This window comes from Aptenodytes forsteri, unplaced genomic scaffold, assembly GCF_000699145.1.
Source record: "Aptenodytes forsteri isolate BGI_AS27 unplaced genomic scaffold, ASM69914v1 Scaffold88, whole genome shotgun sequence".
NCBI lineage: Eukaryota > Metazoa > Chordata > Aves > Sphenisciformes > Spheniscidae > Aptenodytes > Aptenodytes forsteri.
Genome location: NW_008795948.1, coordinates 3236979 through 3250358, shown reverse-complemented (window position 1 = coordinate 3250358; position 13380 = coordinate 3236979). Strand labels below are relative to the sequence as shown.

The following is a 13380-nucleotide window of genomic DNA, read 5'->3' as shown; positions in this document are numbered from 1 at the left end:
ATGATTATTGTTCAGTGCCTTTTTACAGTAATGCATATGAAGTAAGTCAGCCAGAAAATAATGAATTCTAGACCATCCAATAATTGTAGACTTCCCATTTTTTTTCAGTGTTTGGAAGTGGAAAGTGCTGTAATGCAAGTTCAGTACCTTTCTGAAAGCAATGAAGCCATATAGCAAAAGATTGATGTAGAAGATGGAGACCGAGCCGTAACAGTGTCCTTTTAAGGAGCTGGCTTAAAGCACAACCAGCAACACATATTATCTTGTAAACTAATTTAACTAACGAGGAGCTGCTAATTGTAAAGTCCGTCTTTTGGAGTAGTTGCTGGGAGAATGCAGGCTAGCAAAGCTGGCAGAAGGGCTTGATTGCTTTTTTCCTTTAAACTTCTAACTAAAAACCAGTCTAAATTCTAAAGCGTTGGTTCACTTAAGGTCTGACTCTGCAGTTGATAGGCTTAGTGCGGATTTTGGCTGCATAGGGAACATCTACTCTGAAAGTACTTTAAATACTTTTTTCTGGCTTTGTCCATTTGTGCAGACCAGTCCGTTCTGCTGAGCCAGCTCCATTGAGCTGGGACTCACCATCCAGTTAGCCCTGAGGACAATGCCAGGCCAAAATTGCATATTCTAGTCTTTATCCGCTCCTTTAAGCTATTTAATTCTTCGCTTATCGATAACAATTGCTCACATGCAAAAACCACAGACAATGCCTGGTTTCTCAAACTGTGCTTTCTCTTGATGACCCAGCAGGTAGATCCCAATTGCTAAATCGGTGGTTTTGTCTCTCCTTTCTCTGTAGCGTGTCCTTCTTTTCAATAGCGGAGGGCAGAGCGATGGACCAGGCTAAACATGCCCTGATAACCAGGGTACTTCTAATCCCACATAACTGCTTCTGCAGCTTTTTCTTGAATGGTTGTTATATGTTGGCTTTATTACAGTCTTTGCTTTTCAAGGTGCATCACGGCCAGCAAAAAGAGCCAGATACAAGATTTTTAAAGTCCTGCTGTTGCACTTCTTATTATAGCACCCTCTGAAATGTGCTGGAAGGGCTGTCTTTACCCTGTCTGCGGCATCACCTGGATTTCTAGCTGTCTCATCAAAAGCCTGTTCCTGAGATGTGCCGAGCGCTCACAGAGACACTCCAGCCCTGCGGGACTGAAGCCTGTTTGAAAAATTAACCTGTGAAGTGCTGACATGGGATATGGCCACTAACAGCTTGTGTTGATCCAGACATTCAGGCTAGGTCCTCCTGAAGCTTTACAGGAGTAAGGTCCATGCGTAGGAGCTGCCGCATAGGTGTTTCAGAGGAACAGGGTGAGGCTTAAAGCAAAGGTTTTAAGATGATTAGAAATGCCTGCTGGGTTACATCCCCAGCAGTGACAGCAGGAGATGCTGTTTAGGACCAAACCTGGCCACTTTGTGAGTCTGTTTGCTGCAGAATGTGTTTTTTCTCTTCTCCAGTCAAAATAATAGAGTGAAAGTAAACTATAGCTAGCTATCAACATCTTAGGGGTTTTCCAGGGGCTTTGACACCCCAAAACAGAATACCTGTGATAAAGTAGCTGGGTGCTCTTCAGGATGGACCAGCTCCATCAGGAAGCATGGAGCAGGCACTGATGAAAGTCAGTTCTTGTACTGTTACTCTAAATTGCAACCCCACCACCCTTTCCATCCCCAGGTGAAGGTAAAGCCGGGCTGCAGCAAAACCTCCTGGTGGGACCAGCACCTGTGCAGCGTGTGCTGCTGCTCCAGGTTTATCAGCGGTGGCACGTTACGGCATATACCAGTATGAATCCAAATATGCTTTTGGGTTTGCACAGATGTTTAGGCCAGCTGTTGCCTGCAGTCCAAAACTCCTTCACCTCCCATGTCTCATTTTATGCTCAGGTTTATCAGCTGCAGAGGCCACCTCTGAATTCCTGTCTCCTGGGGCGGTTTGAGATCCATTGCTGTTGTGGGTTGTGGTCACCGTGTTTCTGGTAGCGAACATGCATGGAACCATGCTGTGGCCGTGTTGCAGGTCGGATGCTGGATGTCACTGTTATTCCACCGATCTGCTGATTGCAGCTCTGGAGGCTTTGCCTGAGATGGTTTAAAGTAGCTTCAGCCCTCGGTAACAACAAAGGTGAAAGGTAGCAAGGATGGAAAAGAAGGTAGACGGAGAAGTAGCTGAGCTGGTTGCTGGGGACCAAATCATCCATCTCTTTTCATGCTGTATAGGTGATCTCATTGCCTGCTGCCCAGGTGAATCAAGGGGTGTCACTTGCCCTCGGCATATAGATGTGCTGCCCTGTGCTCTTCCAGCAGGGAATTATTTATAATGGGGCAATGAATCCTGCGGTGGTAGGTTATGTGGAATTATTTATGGGAAGGAAGGGGTCCCACAGCATTTCTAATTTCATGCATGAATAATTCTTGTGTGCCCCTGACATTTTTTGCTCCCCCACACCTGGGCCTTGTCAGGTGTAGAGGGATGCTCACGGGTGTCAGGAGTGTCAGAGTCAGGGTCTCTCACATCTCACCTGGTTTCCATGGCCATAAACTACTCTGAAATGCCACTAGTTTATAGGAGCCCTCCAGGAATGCCTTTTAACTGAAGTCGAGTGTAGAGTTATCAGCAGAAGTTGTTGGAGCTGTTACGCAGCCCTGCTTGAAGCCAAGGGGAACTAGAAGGGTGAAAGGGAGAGAAACTCAAGATATGGGAAAGATGGAGGTAAGGAGAGATAACCATGCCTCACAAACACAGAAATAAATCCCCCCCCAACCCGGCTAGCTGAGCAGTTGCAGTCCATGGCAGGTTGCCTGTCCTTGGTTAGTCCCTGCCTGCATCTGTGGCCGGGCAGCAGCTGATGTGCCATGTCTGTACCCCAAACTCCTCTGGCAGCATTCACATCACGGCAGCCGCGCTCTCCCCAGAAGAGCCTCCTTTCTCCCTTGACACTGATGTAACTTGGCTGGTCTGCCCCTCGTTTCACCGAGGGTGGAGGGGAAGGAGGAGGGAGAGTTGCCTCAAGGGCTGAGTTCCTCTGCTCCCTCTTCAAAACCCAGATGGGATAAAAGGGCAGGGACTTAAACAGCATCAGCAATACACGGCCGGGTCACAGCCAGCTTTGGGCTGGGGACTCTCTCCACTTGCTGCCGCACACGGCCTGTCTCACTTAAGGCAACGTATATAAATAGCGCTGGCAGGAGGAGAGGCGAGACACTGAACTTTGGGGCTTTTTACTCTGTTATCTGTAAATAAGTAACAACTGCACAGCACTGTGTCCATTGCAGGACACCCCCTGGTTCCCTCTGTACCGCCTTGCTCAGACCACTCCTGCTTGGCAGAAAGGGCTGCTGCTCTGGCCAGAATCACACCGAAAGATGGCACTGGATGCTGAACAAGTGACTCCAAGGGCAAATATTTAAAGCTTCATGATGCAACAGCGTGTTGCATTTCTACTGTCCTGGTATTTCTGTGCGGCGGTGTTGCACCGGGCTGCGCTGCAGTAAGTCAGCGGGTCGCAGGGAGGAGTTTGGGGGCATTCGGATCTCTAGGATTAGCAAGCCTGTTGGTTTTGGCAAGCTTTTATGTAGGTATATTAAGAGCAAGGAACACAGGCAATTGCAGGTCCTGTCCCATGGGAAGCACAGGGCTGATTTTAGGCGTTTATTTGTTTGGGGTTTTTTCCCTCCTTTTGCTCCTTCCTAGCAGCCTGGAGGAAAATCTAGGCTGGAGAGAGAGGTTTGCACTGTGCAGGATACTGCTCCTCCCACCAAAGCCCTGAAGACACACACTGAGCCTGTGGGCAGCCTCCATCCCCTCCCAGAGCTCACACCTGGCCTGGCCAGAGTTTCTCTTGATATCAGCTTCCTTTTCTCATGGTGGCCAGTCCTCGGATGCTTTCCTGGCTCTGCTGTTAGCATGCAGAGGAGCTGGCATTTGCCTGGCAGGTTCCCGGCACTGGTGGTAGCTGCTGAGCGGCTCCCTTGGTCCTGTCATCTGGATGATGCTCTGAGGATGTCACCTGGGGCAACTTTGAGCCAGGAGGGGATTTGCTCACATTTGCGTTGCTGTGACATGCTAAAGCAGAACTGAAAATCACAGTCCATGCTTGAAGGGATGGAGAAGTTGCATGTCTGTCTGGAAATTTGTATTTCACAAATAACCCTCAAAGAGTTAGTAAGAGCTCAGCTGTGGGAGATAGCAGTGCCACCCTTGAAGAAAGAGGGAGGAGACTGGCCTGCCTCTGGGCAAGGTTTCCATACTTTCCCTGTGCTGAGCTTCCAAGGAAAAAGCCTTCCCGCAGGGATGCAACCCCACCCATGCAAAGCTAGCACCAGCAGTCGGTGGTGGCTGCAGGAGCTGCTCTGTCCTCTCTCCAGCCCTATGGAAAGCAGGGATGGGTTTTATCTGGCTCAGCCCCAAACCCCCTCACTGCCCCGGTCCGTGGGTGTGGGCATGGGGGAGGATCCAAGTGTGAGTTCAGGACATTTTTGGGCAGCAGAACTCTGCTTGCTCCTGTGGAAATACTAGAATTTACTGGAAAATAATGGGTTTTAAAAGTACCTGGCAGACAGAGCTTTGCTTTATCAGAGCAATGCACACTGTTAAATTCTGGTTTTTGGGGTAGCGGTCCTTGAGCACTAAGGGACTTGGGAAAGCTGTGGGAGCCTGCTGTAGTCAATCACGCAGGACTCGTGCTGGTGGGGAAGGCTGATGTCTCATTTTCCCCCTCAATTCTAGCAGTACTCTCTGCTATTGCTTTTGGCTCCAATCTTTCCACCCATCCACCCACTGGCCTTTTATTCACCAAAGGGTGTAGAAGAATTTACAGCAAAAATAAATGAATTTATTTTCACCCACCATCCTCGTTGGCTGTGTGGGGGAGAGCTGTGCAGCTCATGACGGTGGAGGAGAGTGGGAGAGGAGGCTTGCAAGCACAGCCAGGGGATCACATGGCATGTCCTCCTTGGGTAGGAGTGGTGGGTGCTTTGGGTGGAGAATGAGGAGCCAGTGCGGTGCCACCACTCTGGGGAAGTCCTCAGGGTGTGGGGCACACAGCGGTGTGTGGAGCCTGAGGGCAGCCTGTGCTGGGGGAGAGGGCTGGGCGGATTAGAAGAATGCTCTCATTTGGTCCTCAAAAGCTGGGAATCATCCCTAAATTTAGAGCAGAAAGACACTGCCATCATGTGTGCTTTCAGGCCCTGCATGCTGACAGCTGAGGAACCATGTCTGACCTTGCTGTGAAGCATGAACAACCCAAAATCATCTTCCTTGTTACGAACATCACAGCCGTTTTGTGCTTTTTTCATAGAAGTGTGCATCCCAAGTTTTTGTTTTCATAGAATGGGTTGGGTTGGAAGAGACCTTTAAAGATCATCTAATCCAAACCCCCTGCCCCGGGCAGGGACATCTTTCAATGGATCAGGTTGCTCAAAGCCCCATCCAACCTGACCTTGAACACTTCCAAAGATGGGGCACCCACAGCTTCTCTGGGAAATGTGTTCCAGTGTCTCACCACCCTCATCGTAAAAAAAAATTTCTGGAGGGGCCGAGTCGGATCGGGAGGAAAGGGACAAGTGCTGCAAAGAGGCTTGGTGTTTGGCTGGAGACAGCTAATGCCTACAGTAGGTACCTCCGGTACTCCAGAGTGGTGTTCACAGGGTAGCTGGAGTTAAATGCAAGACGTCCATGAAGAGCAGACCGTAGAGTAGATTTTCTTGCAGGGTCAAAAGTCTAGAGAGGAGTTTAGGGCAGGGTGAACTGGAAGGGCTTTGGATGTCTGTAACGATGAGTTGGCAGGGGGACCCCAGAAGATGGAGGCAGATGAGCGAAGGCAGAGGCACTGCCACGAGATGAGTATCTGAAGGGCAGGGAGAGTTGTAGCTGTCAGGGTTTGTGTTTATCTTTGCAGCAGTGATTATTTTCAGATAGCAGTGCGAGAGAGTAAAACGTCAGCTGCTGCTATTAATAGCACTGCGAGCAATAAGGCTGTTGCTCATTACTGACAGGTGAGACGAAGTTAATTTTATTTCATCCTAGGTATGAAAAAGTGCAAAAACAAGACAGGCTCTGAGTCAATCCCCTTGGTCCAGAAAAGATGGGAGACCCCTCCAGGCCTGGGGAGTGGCAGTGTGGGGTGGTTTTCCCAGGGTGCTTCCACCCTGCTCCAGAGTAAATGCTGCTGGAAGAGTGGATATGGTGAGGAGCTGCAGCTGGCTAGGATTGCTGAAAACATGTTGAGTTTAGGTAAAAAACAAACTGAAGACCTTCAGGGTTCCTGTTCTGAAACTGGAGGGTTTGCCCAGAGGAGAGAAGGTCTCAGCCCAAGGTCAGCAGCATGTGGTGGGACCCTAAAACAGCTTTTGGTAGCAGATCCCCATCCGAATGGGACGCAGCTCCCTGGAGGAGGGATTTGACAACCCCATGGGTAAAAGGTGCTCCTGAGCCTGTAGCCACCTTTGGAAACTTGGGGTGTTTTTAGCAGGCTGAAGGATCTGGCCACTGGTGATCCTCAGAGCAGGCGCAGACACGGGGTGGGCAGCAGGGTAAAAGTCTTGGGGATTGATGGCACTGGTGTAAACGAGAGCCGAATACAACTCGCGTTGTTTGAGCAGATGTGTCCTGTCTGCTGCTAATTATAAGCGTTGCGTGCACAACACACACTGGGAGATGTGCCAGATACTATTCCTTTTCACGTTGAACTCAAAATCATTATAATTAAGCTTTAAAGTTGTAAGTAAAAACTAACAAGAACTGCAGGCTTGCCATCATGCTGCTTGCAACCAGGTCGGTCCCCACTAGGATGGCCAGGTGTGAGGGTACAGCCTCCATCCTGGAGGGTGGTCAGAGGGGGCCGGGGGTGTGAAAGGCCTTGTGGGCTCTGCCATGGTGGGCTTGTCCAGATTTGGGTTTTAAATAGGCAGAAGACCTAAAAATACTGGAAACGTGCTGTTTTACAAAGGTGGGAAGCATGTTACTGGTTGAGCTTTAGCAGCCTCTCAGGCTTGGTGGGCACAGAGGAGAGGTGCTTGCTAAAAAGGGAAAATCAGGAATAAAAGTGGGAAGCAATCAGGGAAGTAATCGTGTAACCTTGAGCCGAGAGGAACCTAGGTTGGTATCTCTGGTTTGAGGAAGACGAGCCAGTCTTGCTGAAGAAGCAGCTCCAGGAGGAGTTGCCACACATAGGGCTGGGTGACAGGGACATGGTGACTGTGCCACCGGCTGTGGCGCAGTGGGCGTCAGTCGCTGGCTCCTTTGTGGCACTTTCTGGGGCTGCCTCGGGACCAGGTGGGTGCTAGGGGACAGCACCACGTGCCCCCAGGGGAGCATCCCCAGGAGTTGTTTCTCATCTCTGCTCCCTGGATGTGGGGGGACTCATGAATCTGCTTTTCGGGCTATGCCACGGGAGCTGAAATTGGTGACTGTGCATGTAGGGGTGAGGATCACCATGGCCCCAATTTCATGGTGTGCTTGCCGTGCAGCCACAGGCGTGATGGATGGGCTGGGGTGTGCATTGGGCAGAGCTGCCATGTGACGAGTGGTTTAAGAACAAGGCTGCGGAGCAGAGAGCAGTGAGGTCTCAGCCCTGCGATTTGTATTCGGAGGGAAGGCAGCGGCTGTGTTTCAGCACTTGTAGGTCTTCGTCTGGGGTCATGTCTAGATAAATTACATTTTGAGATCCAGGTGAATGCAGGGGAACAAGCCGCACTGTCAACGCGGCAGTGGAGGAGAGACATCTTAACTGCTCGTGATAAATGGGTCAAGATGGGTCCCGGTGTTTTAAAAATTAGCTGTTGACCTAGATAGCGACAGTGTAATGACTTGCTCGCAGTGGGAACAAAAGTGAGCGTCGCTGGAGCTGCGTGTCGCTCTGGAGGCAGGGACGAGCCTGGTGTGCTGGGTTTAACCTGGGCTGGTCCCCCCACGCTTCGTTTGTACCCTCATACCTTTGTTTGTTTCCTCGGCAGCTGGGCTGTGCTATGGGGAAGCGTGGAAGACCTCAGCTGTCTTTTTCTGATGGCTTCACCGAGTCGCAAGGTGTATTTGTCCCATGGGCAGCAGCCAGGGAGGCACCTCATGCTGCCCCATGCTTTGCTCTCCTCCAGTAATGAAGGACGCTGAGTTGCCTTATTCATTTCCCCCCCTACCCCATTTTGCAGGGGGAGCGGTGCCGTGCGCCCCTAAGCAGCCACCCGGGCTGTTTAATGCTGGTCCTTATGGAGATGTGCCATGCGTTTGGGTCGGGGCAGTTGGCAGGGTTGATGCTAAAGATGGAGCTGCTGCGCAGGTCAGGTTTCCTTCTGCTTAGCGCTGGGGAAGGAGAAGGCCACCGCCTGCGGCAGGTCACAGCACCCCAGGGGTTTCTCCTGCGATGGGATCCTCTTCCTCTTGGTGAAGCCATGTTCCTCCTGAGCACTGAAAGTCCTTAGCGAGAGACCTGTCAGTGCCCCTTGTTAGCTGCTGTAGTTGAATAGTGGCTTTGTTGGGTGTTAATTGAGCAATAATCAAGCTAAGGTTGCAGTTGCCCTGTGCTGACAACATTGGTCTCTTCAGTTCAATTCAAGACACTTCTTTCACCAGGATTTTCTGTGAAGATCTCTAGTTAAGACCTGAGTAATGCGTCACTTGAATTTCTTTTGAGGGTGTTTGGGTTTTTTTAAGTCCCCTTGCTGGAGGGGCTGCTGTAACTCCAGAGTTACAGCAGTTTCTAATTGCATCGGCTTGAATGTTTGTTGGCCGTTACGAGCAGTGGGATGGGATGATATCGGTACCTCTCTCCAGTGAGGTCCAGTTTTATTTGAGCTTCATAACTGGGGCTGTGGTCGGAGCGCTTGGGACCCTGGGGTGCTTGCCCCGAGCCTGACTGGGTGCCCTTCTGGCTGCTGGGCTTTGATTAGATGGGTTTTGCTTTGCCCTCTTGAAGGCAGCATCTACCCTACCAAGCCTTCAGCCCCATTGCAGAGCGGCAGTGCTGACCCCCTGCACCCCCAAAAGCACAGCCTGCTCATTAAGCTGTGTCCTCATTCCTGGAGCAGCACTGCCAGCTGACTGGTGCCGGGGTGCAATTAAGGATGGGCTGATTTTGTTCACTGAAACTCTACATGGTTTTGGCCCGAGTTGCTTGAGCACCTTGTTTCCAGCTCACAAGATGCTCTCGTCTGGCACTCACCAGCAGAGGAGGAGCAGGAGCTCCAAAGCAAGGGGGGGATCTGGCCATGAGCACCCCAAATTGCAGGGGGAAAAAGGGGTGGGTGAGCCTGATCTTGGCTGTGCACAGGAGATGATCTTTCTGGCATGTGTATGTGGCGTTTTCCCCTGTTCATGCTTCGCTGGCTTTTGTGATCCTAGTTTCTCATCTTGCTGCCCAGTTTGGATTTTCTGTTTGAAACTCTTAGGCAAGTTCTGCACTGAGACCCTGAAGTCCACAAGAGGAGGATGCGCTTACATATCCAGATGTGCATGAAGGGAGGTCAGAAACGAGCCAGGCCTCATGGGTTGGAGAAGGGGGTGGCAGGATGCTGCTGCAGGGAGGCCAGGTCCTCGTGCTGTCCCTGCACGCGCGGAGCAGTGCTCACAGCTCTCCAGCTCCCCTCAGGGTGCAGCAGCAAGCCCTGTTCATCTGGCAAGGCTGCAGTCATGGCTGTGAACAAGCTTTGGGTGCTGTCTGAGGGCAAGGTGTCCCTGGGGAAGAGGGATAGTCTTCCTCTGCTCCCTGGGGACTTGCAGCAATTTCTCTGCAGTGGATTGCCTTTCCCATGGCATCTCTCTTCCAGAGTGTTTTCCATGCTCCTTTGCATGCTGTTTGCAGTGGTGGGAAGGTGCTGAGATTTGAGGAGGGGAAACAGCTGCACCAGTGCCCGGGTGCCCGGGGCTGGGTGTCGTTGCCCCCTTCCCTGGGACCCCTGGGCCATCAGGGCTGCTCTTGCATTGTACCCAAAAAGCAACATCCTAATGAGTCCCAACAAGAGGTTGGGACCGTGGCTGGGTGTCTGGCCCACAGCAGGCACAGGTTTCTCAGACCTAGGGAGGCTCCACCACCTCCATGTATCCAACCCCTGCCTGCTATGCCCTGGCACAGGGGCTCCCGTCCTGCTCTGAGCTGGCTCCCTGCCTCTCACCACAGCACCAGGGAAAGGGGCTCAGCCTTTCCCTCCCCTCACTGGCATCTGGGTCAGATCCTGCCCTCCCCAATCACCACAGATGCTTTGTGCACTACGCTGTGCCGCTCCTCCATGGGCTCCCTGCCTGTGTGCGGCCGGTCCTGCTCACTTTGGAGGCCACAGGTCTGCCCAGAGCACATCGGTGGCTCTCAGCTGATGAGCCCAGTCATGCACTGCCTGCGCTGCAGGCGAGCTGTTCGCCTGGAGACGAGAGCCTCTGGAAAGTGTGGCTCCTAGTAGAGGAGGAGTTTGGCAGCAAAGCATACAAGGGGCTGCCTGCACTGCTGCCGGGTCTTGGGGTGGGATGCAGCGAGCAGGCAAAAATGGGTTGTGCTGGGCTGGGAGGGATCCAGGACTCACTGCAGTGAAGTTAGTGGTGGGACAGGAGAGCGTGACTGTGTGCGAGTCAGAAGTTACCCATCACGTGCCACCATGAGCTGAGGATCGTTACCTGTCTGTGATGGCAGCCAAATGCAGTTTGTAACACTTGGTCCCTAGGAATCTCACGTTTTGGTTCGTAGTGACTTTCCTGTGCGTTACTCCTCTGGAAAACAATATTCCCTTCACAGTGTCAAGGGAAAAGAAAATTTGGTCCTTATTTATGGAGATCGTTAGTCCCCACGTGTGACAGAGAGGTGATTTCTGACCCCAAGCCTGGCTCCCATCGGCGTGTTCATAAGCGGGTGCCTTGCCCGTTTTGCCTGTCCGAGGTGGCCGGCAGCTACATGTGCTGCTTTATCTCCCGCAGGCTCCTGCTTCTGGGTCGCCGTCCTGGACGGCAACGTGGTGGGGATCGTGGCGGCGCGGGGCAACGAGGAGGACAACACGGTGGAGCTGCGCCGCATGTCCGTCGACTCCAACTACCGCGGCAAAGGGATCGCCAAGGCCCTGGGCCGCAAAGTGCTGGAGTTTGCTGTGCTCAACAACTACTCCTCTGTCGTGCTGGGAACCACGGCTGTGAAGATGGCAGCCCACAAGCTCTACGAGTCCTTGGGGTTCAAGCACGTGGGTGTCGTCGAACATTACGCCCTGCCGGGGATGACGCGCTCCTTACTGGAGAGAATGTTTTTCCAGCTCCGCTACCACCGCTACCGCCTGCAGCTGCGGGAAGAATAAAAAACCCAACCAACCAAACAAAAAAAAATATTTTTTTTTTTCCCTCCTCCCCCTTCAAAAATAATAAATTGCCCTTCTATTTCTCGTCACTGTTGATTTGCCAATTTTGGGTTGAGTTTTTGTTCCCTCATGTCATCTTTTGGTTTGCTCCGTGCAGCTTGATCGTCCGGCCGAGCAGCGCTCCTTCCTCGCATGCTGTAGGTGGTGGCGCTGGGAGTCCTGCGACCTGGTGGGGCAGAGCGGAGCGGAGCAGCGGCCTCTCCTTCCCAGGTACCTCCGTAAAGCACAGAAACTTTAACTGCAAAATAGTACCACTGCTCTGGTGTACATAGTCTTCTCCTTTTCCAAATGTAAGATAACATAGTGATGCATTCATAATAGTGCAGAAATATTACTTGAATGCAGTTTTCAGTATTTCATGCACCAGTAAGTAGAATATGCATTCGTCTTACCGTTATTTACTGGTTAATAGTTTTCAAAGAAAAGGTGGGGGGCAAAAAACCCCCGCCCCAACCCGCTTGCTACAATGCATGAAGAGGAAAGCGCGTGCACGCACTCAAACACATCGCACTGCCGCCACGGCACTGGTGTTGCACTTTTTTTGGATGTGCCTCATTCTGCCAAATGTCTGAGAGACCCTGGGTGCATCCGGTAACCACGACTCCGCTCCATTCCCACCCTCCTTCCTAAGCCAGCACAGACTTGGACCGGCTGAACTCTGAGCCCCATTGTTCCATAGCGTGAAGTTTAAGATCAAACCTAAATCTCTCCTGCGCTGTTCTGTAGCCACACGTAGCCTGCAGTCCTGGGCCAGACTCCGCATGTGCGTTGGACTTTCTCTTTGCTGCCTTTTGGGGTTTTTTGTTTGTTTGTTTTTATTTTCTTTTTAAGGGGTTTTTTGTTGTTGTTGTTATTTTTAGTTTTGGCTTTTGCTGAATGGTGTCATTGAGGCGTAATGGAGGCTGCAGTTCCTATGGCAACACATTTGCACATTAATGTGCGCACCAAATCTAACCACTTCAGAGAAGCAACGTGTGACAGATAATAGCATTTTGGGGAGCGCCGGGGTGGGAGCATACTTATTCTCTTAACCAGCTGCTTGTTTGATAAATGTAGATGGCCTCACTGCAGCCTTCCATCAAAGGTAATTAACTGCTTTAATGATGTCAGATTTGTGAATTGTACAATGCAAAAAGCAATGCAAAAGCAGATTCGGCATGTGTCTGTACCCAGTATGTATGTACAGTGCCTGCCAACTAAAGAATAACCAAGACTACAGCTTCTTCTAGCCTGAGATATCAACTTTTATAACTTATTTAAACAAATAGCAACTTTGCATGAATTACGTCTTGGGGAAAAAAAAAGATGGGTAGGTTTTAATTTTTAAAACGTGGTATCAGAAGTACAAAGAAAACCATTTCTGGCTGCACTTAATTTGGGGTGGGTGGAGGAGTTCAGCTCTGTTAATACATTTAAAGGGAAAACATCTTTAATTTAGTTCCTGGGGAAAAAAAAAACCTTACTATTTTATGAAGTATTATGCGTGTGTGGGGGGAAAAAAAAAAAACCCAACACCTATCATGATGAACTTGATGAAAGGGTAGAGCATGTGTTAACCACGCTTGCACTTGCAAACACAATGGCAGCATCAGCGGGAGAGCCCCAGAAGGGAGGCAGCGTGGGGCGCGCGGAGAGGAGAGGAGCCGTGGGGCGGGCAGGGGGGCAGGCAGCATGGACCCACACGTGGGATGCTGCCTGCGTCTCGCTCGAACCAAGAGCTGCCCTTTCCTCTCCGGCCGAATGCTTTCCCAGCACTGAGACGTGGCCAGCAGTGCTGAATGAGCTCAGCAGGGAGGGGGCTCACCCCATCCCCGCTGGGGCCGTGGGCCGGGCACCGATGTCGGGGATGGAGGAGCCGTTTGGCACAACCCCGGTAGAGCTCTCGGTGCTGGGCTCAGGCTCGGTCCAGCCTGTAAGGAGCCGGAGGGGCAGAAGAGTCCCAGTGTGTGTCCCAGCAATAAGGGGGGGAAAATGAGGATGGTGAAGGGCACTGTAGCAAGAGACCGTGAGTTTAATTAACAAAATTTCTGTATGGGGCACTATATTTTTAAAAGT

The 13380-nt window shown here is 51.3% G+C and overlaps 1 protein-coding gene across 1 annotated transcript in view; it reads left to right on the top strand.

The window, feature by feature from the left end:
- The window catches only part of NAT8L (N-acetyltransferase 8 like), a 29671-nt gene extending 17589 nt beyond the window's left edge, over positions 1 to 12082 (top strand). The window contains exon 3 of the mRNA XM_009285403.1: positions 10898 to 12082. Coding sequence (XP_009283678.1) covers positions 10898 to 11265 — 368 coding nt within the window. The 3' untranslated portion in view covers positions 11266 to 12082. The remainder of the gene's footprint in view (positions 1 to 10897) is intronic.
- The last annotated feature ends 1298 nt before the right edge of the window (positions 12083 to 13380 follow it).